Genomic DNA, 14,299 nt, shown 5'->3' on the forward strand with positions numbered 1-14,299 from the left:
CTTAGCTTCTGTCAAAAGCACTAGTGGTTGCTATGGTAACTTTGGCTCTTTTCCCACTGTTCATGCAGGTTTTCATCAAACCCAGTGACTTTTTTTTTTTAAATCTTATCTACTCTATAACAATAGTTCCTTGACTAAGGTGCTGTATACTGCACTAGATGACAATCCTGCTATTTCACAGTAGTAACTGGAAAAACTACTGTGTATTGCTAAATTTTGAAAACTAGCAATTGAAGGGTTTTGTTTTGKTTTTTTTAAGTGTCTGAGAACAGGCATTCCCTTCTTTTAAGCTGATCATTATTCACATAAAACATACTAATTAATGTACCAGAAAATGTAAGTTAAAATAATTTGTAAAAATAGTAATGTTTAATGAACAAGAGACCCTGTGTGGCAACTCTATTGCAATTTTTTGAAGAAAGAATGAAAATTAATCACTGCTGTTTCATGTGGATTAGGCAAGACTCAGAACTAAACAAAATGAGAACTGAGGGACCTTCTGCAACTGCTGAATGTGCTTAACTTCTCTACTACCACTGATCAAGCTGTTCAAGTCTCCCTGTCATTAAAAACAACAACAACAACAACAAACAAAAAACCCCATGCACTTCTGGTCACTAAGATATTTCTTAAAATTAGTGTCGTTTGCTATCAAGGTGGTGTATAACCAGCAAGAAACAGGCGACATATACCAACAAACAGATGAAGTACATGCTAAGGCTCGAGCCATTTCCAATCATTTTTCAGTAATATTCTATTTCTAAATCTATTTTTCCATAAATATTTAAGTTTGGACCTAAATTCCTCACAGTTTCTTCTTGAAGCTTTGTTTTTCCTTGAATTAATGCAAAGGAGATGCTCTTCTGATGTTTTCTAGAGGCCAGTATCAGCCTCTTCTGCTCCAGAGGGTAACTACTCAGGAAAGGTGTTTCCTATCTTGTTTATGAAAAGTAACTCAAATACAGYGATGCAGTCAAACTCTGAGCAGTTTAAACAACTATACAAGATTCACCCATCATACAGGACTGAGCATTAAAAATATAAATCCACACTAAGCCATTAGATTAACACCCTCATGCATTAAACAAAGTATAAAAGTAACATTCCTGAACTAAAGTTTTACTCAACTTGAGTAGAGTTATCTGAATCTGACCCTTATCATGAATCTAGAATATATACAGACAAGGCTGTGCTGGAGACAGCTCGGTCCACTTCACTGGGTGGGATTTTAATAAATGCCCTCCAGTAAACCATAGTTCTTAACCCTGTTGCCCTCCCTCTGTTGAGCTGTGCTTGGTTTGACCAAAACCGCTCCCCCGCACGCTGTCCCATCCCTCCCTGCCACCCTCCGGCTTGGCTCCCCTAGTCCAGCCCTTCCGCAGTCTCTGCCACTTTGCCACTGCCATCTCTGCTGCCTTGCCCTCTTGGCCTGCTTCTCAAAACCAACTGCTACGCCCTGCAAAACCCAGCCGGTTGCACAGCTACAGCATCCACCCAGTTCCCACATTTGGTATTTTGAGAAGCCGAGCGCTACAGACGCGCTCACTATAGAATGTGTACTCAACTCAGAATGATTCTGCAGTAGTTTGGGGATGGGTTGCATTCAATATCCATCTATCCCAACAATGATAATTCAGGTTTTTTCATATTACAGATAGGAAATTTTTCCTTCATTTCAACTTTTATTCAGCAACCAGAAACACATTTGTTTTTTAACTTGGGTGGATGACTAACATGTAAATTGTAGACCAATTATTTCTGATTATATTGATTGCCCAATTTCCTCCTCTTCTATTAACAGTTGGGGGGGGGGAGGGGGTTCTAATTTCGTTTGAAAAGCACACCTTGAAATTATACCTTTATTTTATAAGAACAATTATCAGTGAAAATAAATAATATTCTACAATTTGCTTCATTTCATTTCAGTAATTTTGTTTCTTTTCAAATTTCTGGTGAAGTTAGCTTTATTATATAATTATTTTGTACAATTTTGATTACATTTAGCAAAATAATCTGATTACTAGATGAGCACAGTAGGCAAAAAATGCATTAATATATTAATTAATCCCTGTTTCAATTTATATTACACTAGCTTTACTGAGATTTCAGTTTGTTACAATGTGCAGGTTGAATATTCATTTGGAACACTGAAAGATGTACTCAGTAGGTGGAATTTCCTTTCTAGCAATATCTCTATTAGCTATAGTTTCTATAGCTTTCTCATATACTAGGCCAGACATAGACAGCACTTGCACAGAGATCAGGCCTGTTCAGTAGCTGCATTTTATATAATATAATCATTTACATATAAAATGAGCTTTTTTTTTTTTTTTTCCTTTGTTGCTTGAAGTTCAGCCTCAATGGGTGTTACAAAGAACTGCTATTTTAATTAAACCTCATTTTACATCCAGGGAAAGAAGAAAGAAACAATTAGAAACCAGTAAGAAACAATTATCTAGGATACATAAAAATTCAACTAAGTACTTCTTGGGTGATATACTACCATAAAAAAAAATTCTATGTCACACTACTAATCACTACTATTCTAAGACATCTCTTGCATCTATTATTACCAGCCATAAAACCCACATATGTGTACACAAAATTCAATACAGTGATAAAGACAATCTTTTAAGAACTGCACTGTAATTTTAAATGCTTTGTATTTATTATGAGATGAATTCAAGAACAGTCAAATTTGGCATGCAATTAGCAAATGAATCACATATATTCTTTCATGGTGTTAGAGAAATAATTAGGCTTTCATGAAACCCAGATACTCAAATATGATTAGAAGGAATTTTCTGACCAGTAATGGAAGTCCTCTGTTTGCAGAGCATACACACCACCAGTATAATTTTTTCCATGCCATGTTACCGAACTGGAAACATTCCTCTCCGTAACCTTTCAAAAATCAACAGCGCTGCTGGAGGCATCCCCAGGAATGGCAACGGGGATAGCTGTTTTCAAGGTGCTTCCCAGATGTTAGCTCATTGGTAAGTAGATAGACAAACACACATCACTTAAGGAACAGTGAATATTACTGTAAAATATTTAGAGCCACTACTGACCTAAACCAACTTTGAATCTGTGGCATGTAAAGTCTTCCTAACGGAGCTAGAGCAGCATTTCCACCAATCCTTCCTAAATTACTTTACAAACCTGCATATTACTATACTGACTCATATTATGCAGCAGTGCCATTAGTTTTGCAAGCCATGACAACATATTCTATTTTAAGGAAATTTTTCCATCTAATCACATTTTTTGTGCACATACAGTTTTCAGTTCAAAACCAATACAGCACACTGCAGATTTATCCATTTTATAGATACACCATGTATTTTTATGGAAAAACTCCTAAGCATCTAAAAAGATAGAAGTCAGCTCAGAATATTTCATAATAAATTATCTATTAGTAAAAGCTGGATCAGAGAGAAACCACACACAAAGGAAAAGGAGCTAGGGCGCTCTATTTGACAGCTAAGGAAGAAACAGAGGTTATGYCCTCTATGGCTGAGATTCAGAGCAGTTTCAGTTAGTGACTGTTCTGCTCCAATTCCCCAGATAAAATTTAGACCTACAGCAAGCAGTCTTCATTCCTATTCTATTCCAGCGGGTAGTCATGGTTCAGACTCTTAAGCAACCAACAGAAGAAAAACAAACAAAAAAAAAGAGTCAGTAGGGAACTATGAAGCTTAAATATTATGTTACAGTTAAACTGAGATAAACCTATAAGGTTCATTACTAAATTCTCACAAACTAAAATGATTCATAAATTGCTAAATATGTGGAGATATAATTTTTGTCCTACTATTTCAAAAAGAAAAATATTATTGAAATTTTAGAACTGCTGAACTATGCCTATGGCAACATGCTTCATTTGCAGGAGATATAGGGCCAGAAATCATTCAGGGATATGAGTAACTCTTTCTGATTTTTATCTCCTACAAATTACTTACTACAACTACAATATTACATGCACTATACCACATGTCAAATTTAAGCAGCTACTGGGGAGCTACAGCAAAAATATACCCTTATCTGCTTCTTCGCGCCACTCACACTTAAGTAATCTTCCCTACTGAAAATCTAACCATTCCTATCCTTCACAGCACTGGGCTGTTCATGAAGAAATTCAGATGTATAATCTGCAAGCCAGATTTGTCGCTAGCTTATGAAAGCTTCTGCCAGCAGAACCATAGCCCTGGATTGCAGTTCCAGGAAGTCAGCCATGGGGAAAACACATGGGCACAAAGCAGCTCGAACCCTCCTGTCCTTCTGAGAGCCCGTATGGGGTCCGCATAAACCAAGAAGCAAGTAGTGCTGTCCTGCAGGAGGCTTCAGCGACGCTGGCTAGTCAGGCTAGCAAGCCCTAGTCATGGATTAACTCTACCCTCTCTGTGATACAACGCGCTCAGTAAGGAGCGGAAAGACCATCTGTTCTCTCCTTGCAGTTAATCTCCTCCCTGTGAGGGCAACAGGCTCTGCTATGCCAGGGGAATATAAATTATACAGTCCAATAAGCTACCTGGGACCAGCTGGCCCACTGAAAATATGCATTTTAGTGGCTCATTCTGATAGCCAATTTGGCCTTTGTACGCAGGATAAACAAGCCCAGCTTTGGCTTAAGCACAGGCGATGTCCCAGGACAGCAAAAACACTTTTGGTAATGCTTAACTTGATGGGGCTACTTAAATTCCTAATGTGAAATGTGAAATTGAATTTCTTGCTGGGGAAGTACAGTAGTTAGCCCACTTCAACAAAGTATCCTTGCACACACGTCTTCTGAAGCTATAATAAATGCAAAAAATGTTAATTTATCATTAGTCATTGATAAACCAATCAGCCAATAAACAATTTTTTTTTAATAATGAGATAGGAAACACCATAGAGTGAAAGCATACTATCAGTTTAGAAATTATAATCTGTTAAAGATTATTCTAAGAAATCAGCAAAACGCATTTTCTTCTATCCTTCAGTCAGGGTGTCTGACAATGTACCATACACAGTCAATATTATTCAGTCTTTTCCTCGGTGCTTAGCACTGATTCTTTTATTTTTTACATAGCAATGCGGGAGAATTTACACAGAAAATATTACTGTAAAATTGAAAACCTGGCAATGGGAACCAGGAAGAAGGTGCAACATCAGAAATAAATATTGTTTGGATTTCTAATCATCCATTTCCTTAATATTGGAACAAACTCATATCAGCTGGACTTCAACAATAATTTTTTTAACCTACAGGAAGAGAAACTTAAAATAGCTGTCTTATAACTCAAAGAGTTAATGCTAAAGCAACTGCAAATATCAATACTCAACATTCATTCCTCCCTTTCCCACAGTAAAGGAAATCCTAGCCTTCACTGTCATCTTGCCTTCTCCTCACAGCTACTGGAATGAACTGCATAATCTGAATACTCTATGGAAAATAAACTCTTCCTTTCCAAAATTGCTTCCAAATCCTCATTATTGCCAGTCATATTGATATCAAGGTAATGCTGTGATCTCACTAACTCAATATAGTATGTACAAGGTGAAACAATATTGGTGACTTCAAAAAATTTGGGGGATGAGGCGGGCTCTGACTCCAATCATTTGTCCAATTCCTGCATACATAAGAAACCTAAATATAGTTTGATTATATAAAACCCTAACGATTCTAGTCTGCAATGAAATTATGTTTGTTCTGTTTACGACACAGGAATATACTGCCTTCAGTGGTAATAAATTCTGGTGCTATATTACAAAATATGCACATCCTTGCATGTACATGCATACAGTAGAAATTTCCCATGTATCTGGTGGAAGAGAAAGCCTGCCTGACTTTATGTTTCAAACTGGATTCGACCTCTAGGCAAATTATTAAAGTGTTTTCATACTTCTCTGTTCTTTCTCAATATTGTATAAACTCGTGGCCAATTTAGGCTTGCCTTTTTAGCTGTAGCTGCCACAGCAGAGACGGACCATCATCAGTCTTAGAAAGCTGAACATCTATAGTTGCCACTATACTCCCTTGCAATCCCAGGAACCTCTCTATGATAACCGGAGCCAACTGAATTAAGCTTGCTAGGATCCTACAACACATCCAACCCCTGAGTAGCTATTCATCCAGCTCCCTTTATGTTACAATTTCCTCCTCCTCTTTTGTTTTTTGCCAGAGATGCAAAACTATTATATTTCATTACTTTGTTTGTTTCTTCCTGTATTTACCAACACCAACCTTTTGTGCAATCATGGGCTCGTGCCTACAAAAAAAGCTGAATAAATCCCATTTCACAACAAGTTCTTTGTTTATAGAAGTATTCTTTTTCTGAACGATCACTCTTGCCACACAGATAATACTCTGCTGCCCTACATATTTCATACAGTAATCTTAACAATGGCTTGTGCACTTTAGTAGACACATTCAGCATCTGCTATTTCCCTTTCCACAGTTTCTACAGATTTCTGATATCCTAGACCAAGCATATAAAACAATCTCATTTAGTTAAGTAATATTATACAGTGTTCAGTAAGCCATCCCTAAATCCTTTTCTTTACCAGATCAGAATCGCCTTTTGTAATCACCTCTAGCTTTCTTTATATCCTTTGATGTGATTGTGGCTTTCCTGCTCTTCCCTTGCCAGAAATTCCCACTAGTTTATTCCAACAGCTAACTGGGCAGGAAAGGGATGTCCAGCGATAATTCAATGCTATTCAAGTTCAGCTCTTTTCTGCTCACAACTCATACTAATGCCCTTTTTTTTTTTTTAATTAAACTAAGGAACTAGGACCCTCAATACTCTCACTATGAAGCATGACTTGGTTGAGCGTAACAGTCTTTAGAAACAAGCAGTGCAGAAAAACATTATTATTGTCCAGATCATCTTGCAGCTAACAGCCTGACTGGTTCCTATTGAAATCAACCATAAGACTTCCAAAAAAATACATTAAATCAAATCTTTGCATGTACATAATAAATCTGATAGTCCTATGACAAGAAGCTTGGTCCCCTGAACACCTGACTCAAAAGAAAAGAATCTGCTATTGGGAGGGCTGGGAGATGGAAATCACCGTATGGTCTTCTAGCCATCAGTTATACAGATGTGTTGTGAAGGCAAAATGCCCCTTCTTCCCCCACAGCTTTGGACAAGATATGATTTTTCAGTGGCAGAAATCTCTGACCGTCTGGAAGGTAATTCCTCAGACACTCATAAAAGACAAGTGTAAGCTTTTTCATGATATTGAAACAGTAAAGGACTAAGAGCACTTGCATATGGTTTAATACCATTAAAAAAAAAAAAAAGAATAATGTTGCTTGAGCCCTGGAGACTTAATAGTTATGTTCTGAGATTCATTTCTGAGGGCAGACGGAAGCTAACGTATGCCTGGCCACTAAATTCAAAAGACCTAACAGTCCAGTAATAACTGTTTCAAACTACCAGCTTGCTCTTTCCCCTCTATTTTCACTACCCCCTTGAAATTTACTTCTTAATCACACAAAAAGAATATAATTATCCTAAAACAAACAAACAAAAAAACCCCACACACAACAGTGGCTTTGATACTTTCAACTGGAAATAAATAATGATAATAAAGAATTTTATTGAAATTATTGTGCTATCTCAAAGCTCTGTAAAGACCCCAAAACTGCATGAAATATTTCCTGGTCTGACATATGCCAAACATGAAAGCTGTCTGCATGATTTCCTTGAGTGGCAACATACAGAGCACAACCACTGAAGTACATCTACAAATAAATATGAATTTGTGTTTAGCACTTTGACAGCAAAGCAGGATGATCAAACCATGTAAAGACCACTACGAAATCTAGAGAGTACTGCAGGAGACTAGAATTTTAGAGCAGCCCACTTAACTGCAAAAATAACAGTAGATAAAGATCACAAAAAAGAAATGGTGAAGGAGAAATAATGAGACAAAAAAATGCTATACAAGAAAAGTGTAAGAGAAGGTGGATAAAGGAAGACAAAATGAATTAAAAAAAAATCTAGATTGAGCATTACATAATTCTTAGATATTCTCACTTATCTAGATGTTGCCTGCTAGATTTACTTACAACCCCCTTCTAAATCTGACACACAACAATTTTAGGCATTACATGTCCACGCTAACTAGATCTACTGATGCTATTAAGTGTGTATGTCAACCAGCACATGCAAATTGCTTATGAATAATGTGTAGCTTTTTGACTTGATTCGAAAGCTACTGTAGTTAATAAAAAGACTGCTATGGACTTGCATATGCTTTGGAGAAGACCAGAGTGACCTTTGTGGAGTATTCCCAGTATGTAGCACCTCTATAAATCAAGAGGTTTGAAATTATATTTAGGAATAATTACATGTAGGTACAGCAAAGTAGCACTGTACCGAAAACAGTATGAAATGGTAGTAGCACAACCTGATACTAACAATTAAAGCTTTCTCATAGAAGAAATGCAGGATGCCACACAAACTCCAGCAAAAGTTGGAGAAAGTGGAAAAAGCATCCAAGACCAAACAAAACATGACTCAAGAGTTATAGTTTTGTGAAAAAAATAAAAACTAAAAACATTCTTGCAAAAAGCATTGTCAAAAAGTCCTTTTCAAATGGGAATATATATTATTCAAAGTAGTTTTTTAAAATATCTTGCTAAATAGGAACTATAATCATCAAGTGTAACATCTTAGTGTAACTAAAGTCTTTCCAATGCAATTTATACCTAGCAGTTCCTTTCCATATTGTCAGTGATCCTTATTTACTTTCCCCTGACGTTATACTAATGAAATTGTACCCTAATTATATAATTTGTCGTATTATAGCCAGTGTATTAATGCTGGTTCGTCACCTTGAATGGTACTTTCTTTTACATTAATATAGTAGTTTATATATATGTGTGTGTATCTAGGCTAGGAGAAAAAAATATTTACAAAATACTGTAAAAAGTAGCAATAATATTTAACAGCAAGTTAATACTTGCCAATCTTTTTGAATTATTTTAGGCTAGTCAAACACAAATTTATCAAAAATCCACAGTTAATAATTTATTTCATAATAACAATAAGATATGAGGGAAATGTACATGCAGAACTGATTAGCATGTTTCATGAAAAAAATTACAGAATTCATGAGAAGATGTTTCCAAAAAATATTACTACCTGGAATTAACAGGGTCGTAATCCCACTGGCAATTCAATAYGGGTTACTAATGAATTACTGCTGCTTTATAACTTTAACAAGATAAAACCCAAGAATAATTTTACTCCGAGCAGCAACAACAAAAAAAGCCCGGCGCCTCCTTTTGCCCCTACCTAGGGACATTACAAGCAGATGCCAGGCAGGGGGAAGGAACCCCAGACCTTCTCCTACTCAAAGGCACCGAAAGCCGGGCCGCGGCTGGCCGCGGGGAGCTGCTGACCGCGGCAAGGCGCCGGCGGCCGCCTCCCCTGCAGCAATGCCGCCACCTGCCGGCTCGGCGCGGCCGCCGCACAGCGCAGCGCCCGCACCGCGCCGCACCGCACCGCGCGCCTCCCCCCCCGCCGCCGGCCGCGGCACCGAGCGCGTCACCCGCTGCCTCGGCGGCCTCTGCTGAAGCTCCCCGGGCCGGGACTGCGGAACGACCGTCCAAACCTGGCTCGGCAACACGCAGCTTGTGTCACCAAAACAGAAGCAAACGGAGCAACTCTGGAAAAAAATGTTAAGCATAAAGAATAGTTAGAAGATTAAAAGAAACAAAAAAGGAAAAAAAAAGTTGATGCAAGTTTATCATTGCCACAACAGTGGATCAGGATACAAAACAGAACTGGGATCTTTTTTCTGAGAACAGGAGCTTTCAGAATTAGTCCTAAAATTAATTTTGAAGAGCTCTCAATCTAAGGCTTCTGGCCAGAAATTAGTGGTGATCTCAAAACAAACCAGCCTTCCTCKCTTTAAGAAAAGTCAACTGAGCTAATCAGCAGCTACTAGGCAAACAAATTACCCATCGCTTCGCAAACTGGATCGCTATGGGTTCAGGAAAAATAACTGGTAGAAAAGAAGAAAGCACAGGAAAGAGAAGGGAGAGAGTCACTAATAAAAAATTGATTGAGAGTGTATTAGCCACTAACATCCTGCAAATGAACCAATTACCCACAATTATTCTCTATTACACAAGCATTCCTCCGAACTCAAGAGGCCAAATTATTCATATTAAGAAAACAGTTATTGCTAGTAGTGCCACAATTATTCTCTATTACACAAGCATTCCTCCGAACTCAAGAGGCCAAATTATTCATATTAAGAAAACAGTTATTGCTAGTAGTGCCACAATTCTTCTTTACAGAAGTATTAAAAATGAAGCCCAATTCTCAAAAGCAATGAAACTAGGATGGTTTTATATGGCACTGCCTTTAATTCACTTCTTATTACCCTCAAAAGAAATATTCACCCCTAATTTTTATCARTGCTTTCTGCTGATAGACATCTTTTCCTCATGATAGGAGCTGAAAAAGAGAAACTATTCTACCTGGTTATAGTTACAATCTGAGCAAAAAAGACAGACTCCCAATTTATTAGACATACTAAACTCTGTACAGCTCCTTCTCCAGGATTCAGAATTTCTTCTACACCTTAATACTTGTTTTCCTCTTTCGGTTCACCTTAAAAAGAGATTTACAAACAAAAAAAGCAGCTGAAGCCCCAAGATCCCTAGACCTTCTGGTTTTCTGCTGAAATTGGCAGCTACCAGCTCAGTCAGGACTGAAGCAACTACAGAACAAGGCCTTTGAAGTGAACGTAGCTTAGATTCAAACTGCTATGAAGAAAGGAAAGAGCAAAGGATTCTTCTTTCCTTTTATTTTTAAAGCCTCTGCTCACAAATACTCGCCTAATTCAGTGTGAACTGAAAGCCTCCTCTTTTTCATTAATTACTTGTTTTTTCTTTGTACAAGTCTCRGCCCAAGCCCAAGCAAACTTCAAAGTCCATACCCATCAAACAGCAGGGCTGCGACTCGCCAGGAAACCACCAGCTGTGACCTGGTAGCACAGCTATAGTTAATGCTGAGCTTGGGAGTGGATCCGCGTTACCAAGCAATTGCTAATCAGTGACCTAACCAAGGGACAAAGTTCTATGGAAAAGATTTGGCTAAGTCAGAGCAGAGGGTTAGAYGGCAGCTTGAACAGTTTGTGAATGGTATGATCCCAATACGCATTCATTTCTCACACGATGGCATCTTTACCCTTCATTACCTGCCAGGAGCAATCAGTGTTTCCCTCCTCTCACCCCTTTTTTGTCTCTATTTTCTTAGGAGAATAAAACATTTCTTCATCCTAAAACCCCAGAAACAATGGAGGAAAAATAGTAAATAAAGTACTTGGATAGTCCAAGAAAGCATCCTGTACAATTCATAACTAGTGTTCTGATATATAACAAAATGAGCCCGCGAAGAGTTCACTTACTATGAAATTATCCTAAAAGCAAAATAAGACTTAACCAGAGCACTAACCAGAAGATCTCATTACAAGAAACGCATTTTGCTACTAGATTTGAATAAAAAAGAGTGTGTGTATAACCTTCATCAATCCTAGGGTATTTGGAATGCTGAAATCTTTCTATCTCACAATTGAAAATTTTTTCTAGACTTATCCATCTTCCAGGCACATTCTCTATGTATATTCAGGATAGAAAACATTGTGTAAGCCAGGGTAGTATGTATACTACATTTATAAACACAGACTGCAGCGTAGTAAACATACACGAGATATAAAAAAGCCTTTCCCATTAACTTAACCAGGTATGTAACAACATTTTTGAAATGCTTAATACCTCAGAAACTTAAGATTATTCTGTTGCAAACTTGGTGCAGCAGAGATACTCAAGTTGCTTCCCAAGAAGCTGGTTTGGATACAGAACTCAGACTCTCCTGATGACACCGAAAATAATAAATCAGCCTGTGTTAGCCCCGTTTTTTCCTATCTTTACATAAGAGTGCGATCTGGGGTATGTCAACAGACATCACATTCATGAAAGGCATAATGTTTGAGCTAACACTGATCATGGAAGAATATTCACCCTCATTCTTTCTTTCATATATTAATTTGGGGCAAGCTGTAATTAATCTAGGCAGTATCGATTCAAAGACCACATAATTTGTGAAGTGTTGAGACTTCTTAATACCCTCAGAAACAGCTGTGTATAACATTTAGAATATTCTTGAAATAAAAAAAAAAGGGCAATTAGTTCTTGAAGAGCACATCCTCCAAAACTGTCTTTTTATTAAAGCATAACATTTTTAATTAAGGGGAAAAAAACTCTAAACCTTTAAATATTTCTCAGCATGTACAGTCCACACAGGAATACCTAACGGTGTGGAGCCTCACCTTTGTTACTTCTGTGACATCTTGCACAAAGTACACCCTCAGCTTTCTGTTTCCATTGCATAAGCCTGTGCAAAATAACTACCATATATGTGTCACAAGTAAGTGCAAAAAGTGATTATTAAAATGACATGCAATGCATTGCTGCAGTTCATCGTGATTTAGAAGCTGTAAAAGAGGAAAAAACCCGATGAGTAGTCAAACCAGCCTCAAACTCCTGTATACAGTTACTCTACACATATTGCCTTTTGGACGGGAAGAAGGAAATCGTTCATCAAGCTTCAAAGTAGAATAATACTATATGAAATATTCCTAACTTTTTTCCATTTAAAGCTATAATTCTTAACTTTGTTGTCATAAAACAGATCTCTGCCACACTAAGAGGTACAGACCTAGGGACCTGTTTGAGGAATTTATTAAACACTCCACATGACTATCTATGAAGATGTACTACAGTCTTCCAGCACTTCTCTACAAGTCCATACTTTCTTCTCCATTAAAAATATTCTCTCTTTAAAATCTCCCAAGGTGGTTACAAGAAACTGAGAACGGAAGTCATCTTTGGAAAAGCATATCTGAATATAGTGCAATGAATAACCTTTATTATTTTACAGGAGACCATTTAAAACAAGTTATATATTACAGACACTACGAATTACTTTAAGCTTTGTGTGTGTGCTTCAGCTCCAAGGCCTACAGATTCTCAAAAATTCTCTCAGGAAGGGGAACTTCTCAGCTACTAAACCAGCACGTTCCCACCCCTTCCAGTTTCACAGACCTCAGTTAACCGGAATTATGCTCATGTAATACAGCTTTCATTACACATCAGAAAGTGTCACAAAGATAACGCTCCCATTTGTGCGTGAGTACCTATTCCTCAACATTGCTTCCATGTGCCCAAGTCAGGAGTGTGCCGGTAACTAAAAAGCTCATAAATCGGCACACAAATAGCTCAAAATTAAAAGTTGAAAATTGCAATGTCACTTCCTGTTCCAGAACAGCAAAGGTGGTGAAACCTGTTTCTCCCCTTAATCATCCACAAATTAGAAATACACACAGGTAGGTTTTCAACACAGTTTTTGATTGGCAAAAGCTCTACTATTTGCACAAAATGTTTTTTTATTCTTCAGAGAAGAAACAAATTTAGTCTCGCTAAGTGTTGTTCTAAACTAAGGAGTCACAGAATAAGCTTAAGATGAATATGGTTGGTAATAATGTGCACGATACATGTGAAAATACAGCAAGAAAGAAAAACAATTACACTAAACTTAGAATCAAAAGTGTGAATAATTTAAATTATGAGCACCAGAGGTACTGTTATCTTCTTGAAAATTTATAGAACTGACATCCACTAACTTGTGCTTTGACTGGAGTGATATTCTACAAGGCAGACAATAATTTACATAAATTTATGGGTTAAAAATATTTACATCTCTGGTTATAGGAGTCTATTTCAATTCTTTTTTTTCCTTCTAGAGGAAAGTTTCATAAAATGTAAAAGATGCAAAAGAAATACAAGAAAAATGCTAAATAAACTCTACAGTGCAAGCACATCTTTCTCTACATGTTCCCAATAGGTGGCAACAGAATGCCAAAAATAAAGGGAGCTTAGAACTCTTTCTTCATGAAGTAATGGAAGCTGCTATAATTTCTATCAATTAACTTGGATTAGTGATTTTATTCAGACAAGGAGTTGCATCTCAGCAACAGAAATCCTCATGACAGTTAAGGCCAAAAGACACAGAATTTGCAGAGCAGAAACAAAGCATCTATTAAGAAACTCCAGATGCCGCACATTACGCGAAATCAACTAACTGATGGTTTAAACTCAGAGCTTATCTGAAGGAGTAGTGATTTACAGTAACAAAATGTTTCTGCACATAATACAAGAACTAACAAGGAAGAAAGAACATTTTTGACTGTTTTTTGTTGTTGTTGACATCCATACCTTCGTCTTTAGTAG

The 14,299-nt window shown here is 37.3% G+C and overlaps 1 protein-coding gene across 1 annotated transcript in view; it reads right to left on the reverse strand.

Annotated features, from left to right (window-relative positions):
- Positions 1-14,299, reverse strand: part of PIGK (phosphatidylinositol glycan anchor biosynthesis class K) — a 73,331-nt gene that overhangs the window by 40,626 nt on the left and 18,406 nt on the right. Inside the window, exon 10 of the mRNA XM_026086908.1 lies at positions 9,613-9,666. Within this exon, the coding sequence (XP_025942693.1) occupies positions 9,613-9,666 (54 nt within the window). The remainder of the gene's footprint in view (positions 1-9,612; positions 9,667-14,299) is intronic.

This window comes from Apteryx rowi, unplaced genomic scaffold (genome assembly GCF_003343035.1).
Source record: "Apteryx rowi isolate R43461 unplaced genomic scaffold, aptRow1 scaffold_7, whole genome shotgun sequence".
Classification (NCBI taxonomy): domain Eukaryota; kingdom Metazoa; phylum Chordata; class Aves; order Apterygiformes; family Apterygidae; genus Apteryx; species Apteryx rowi.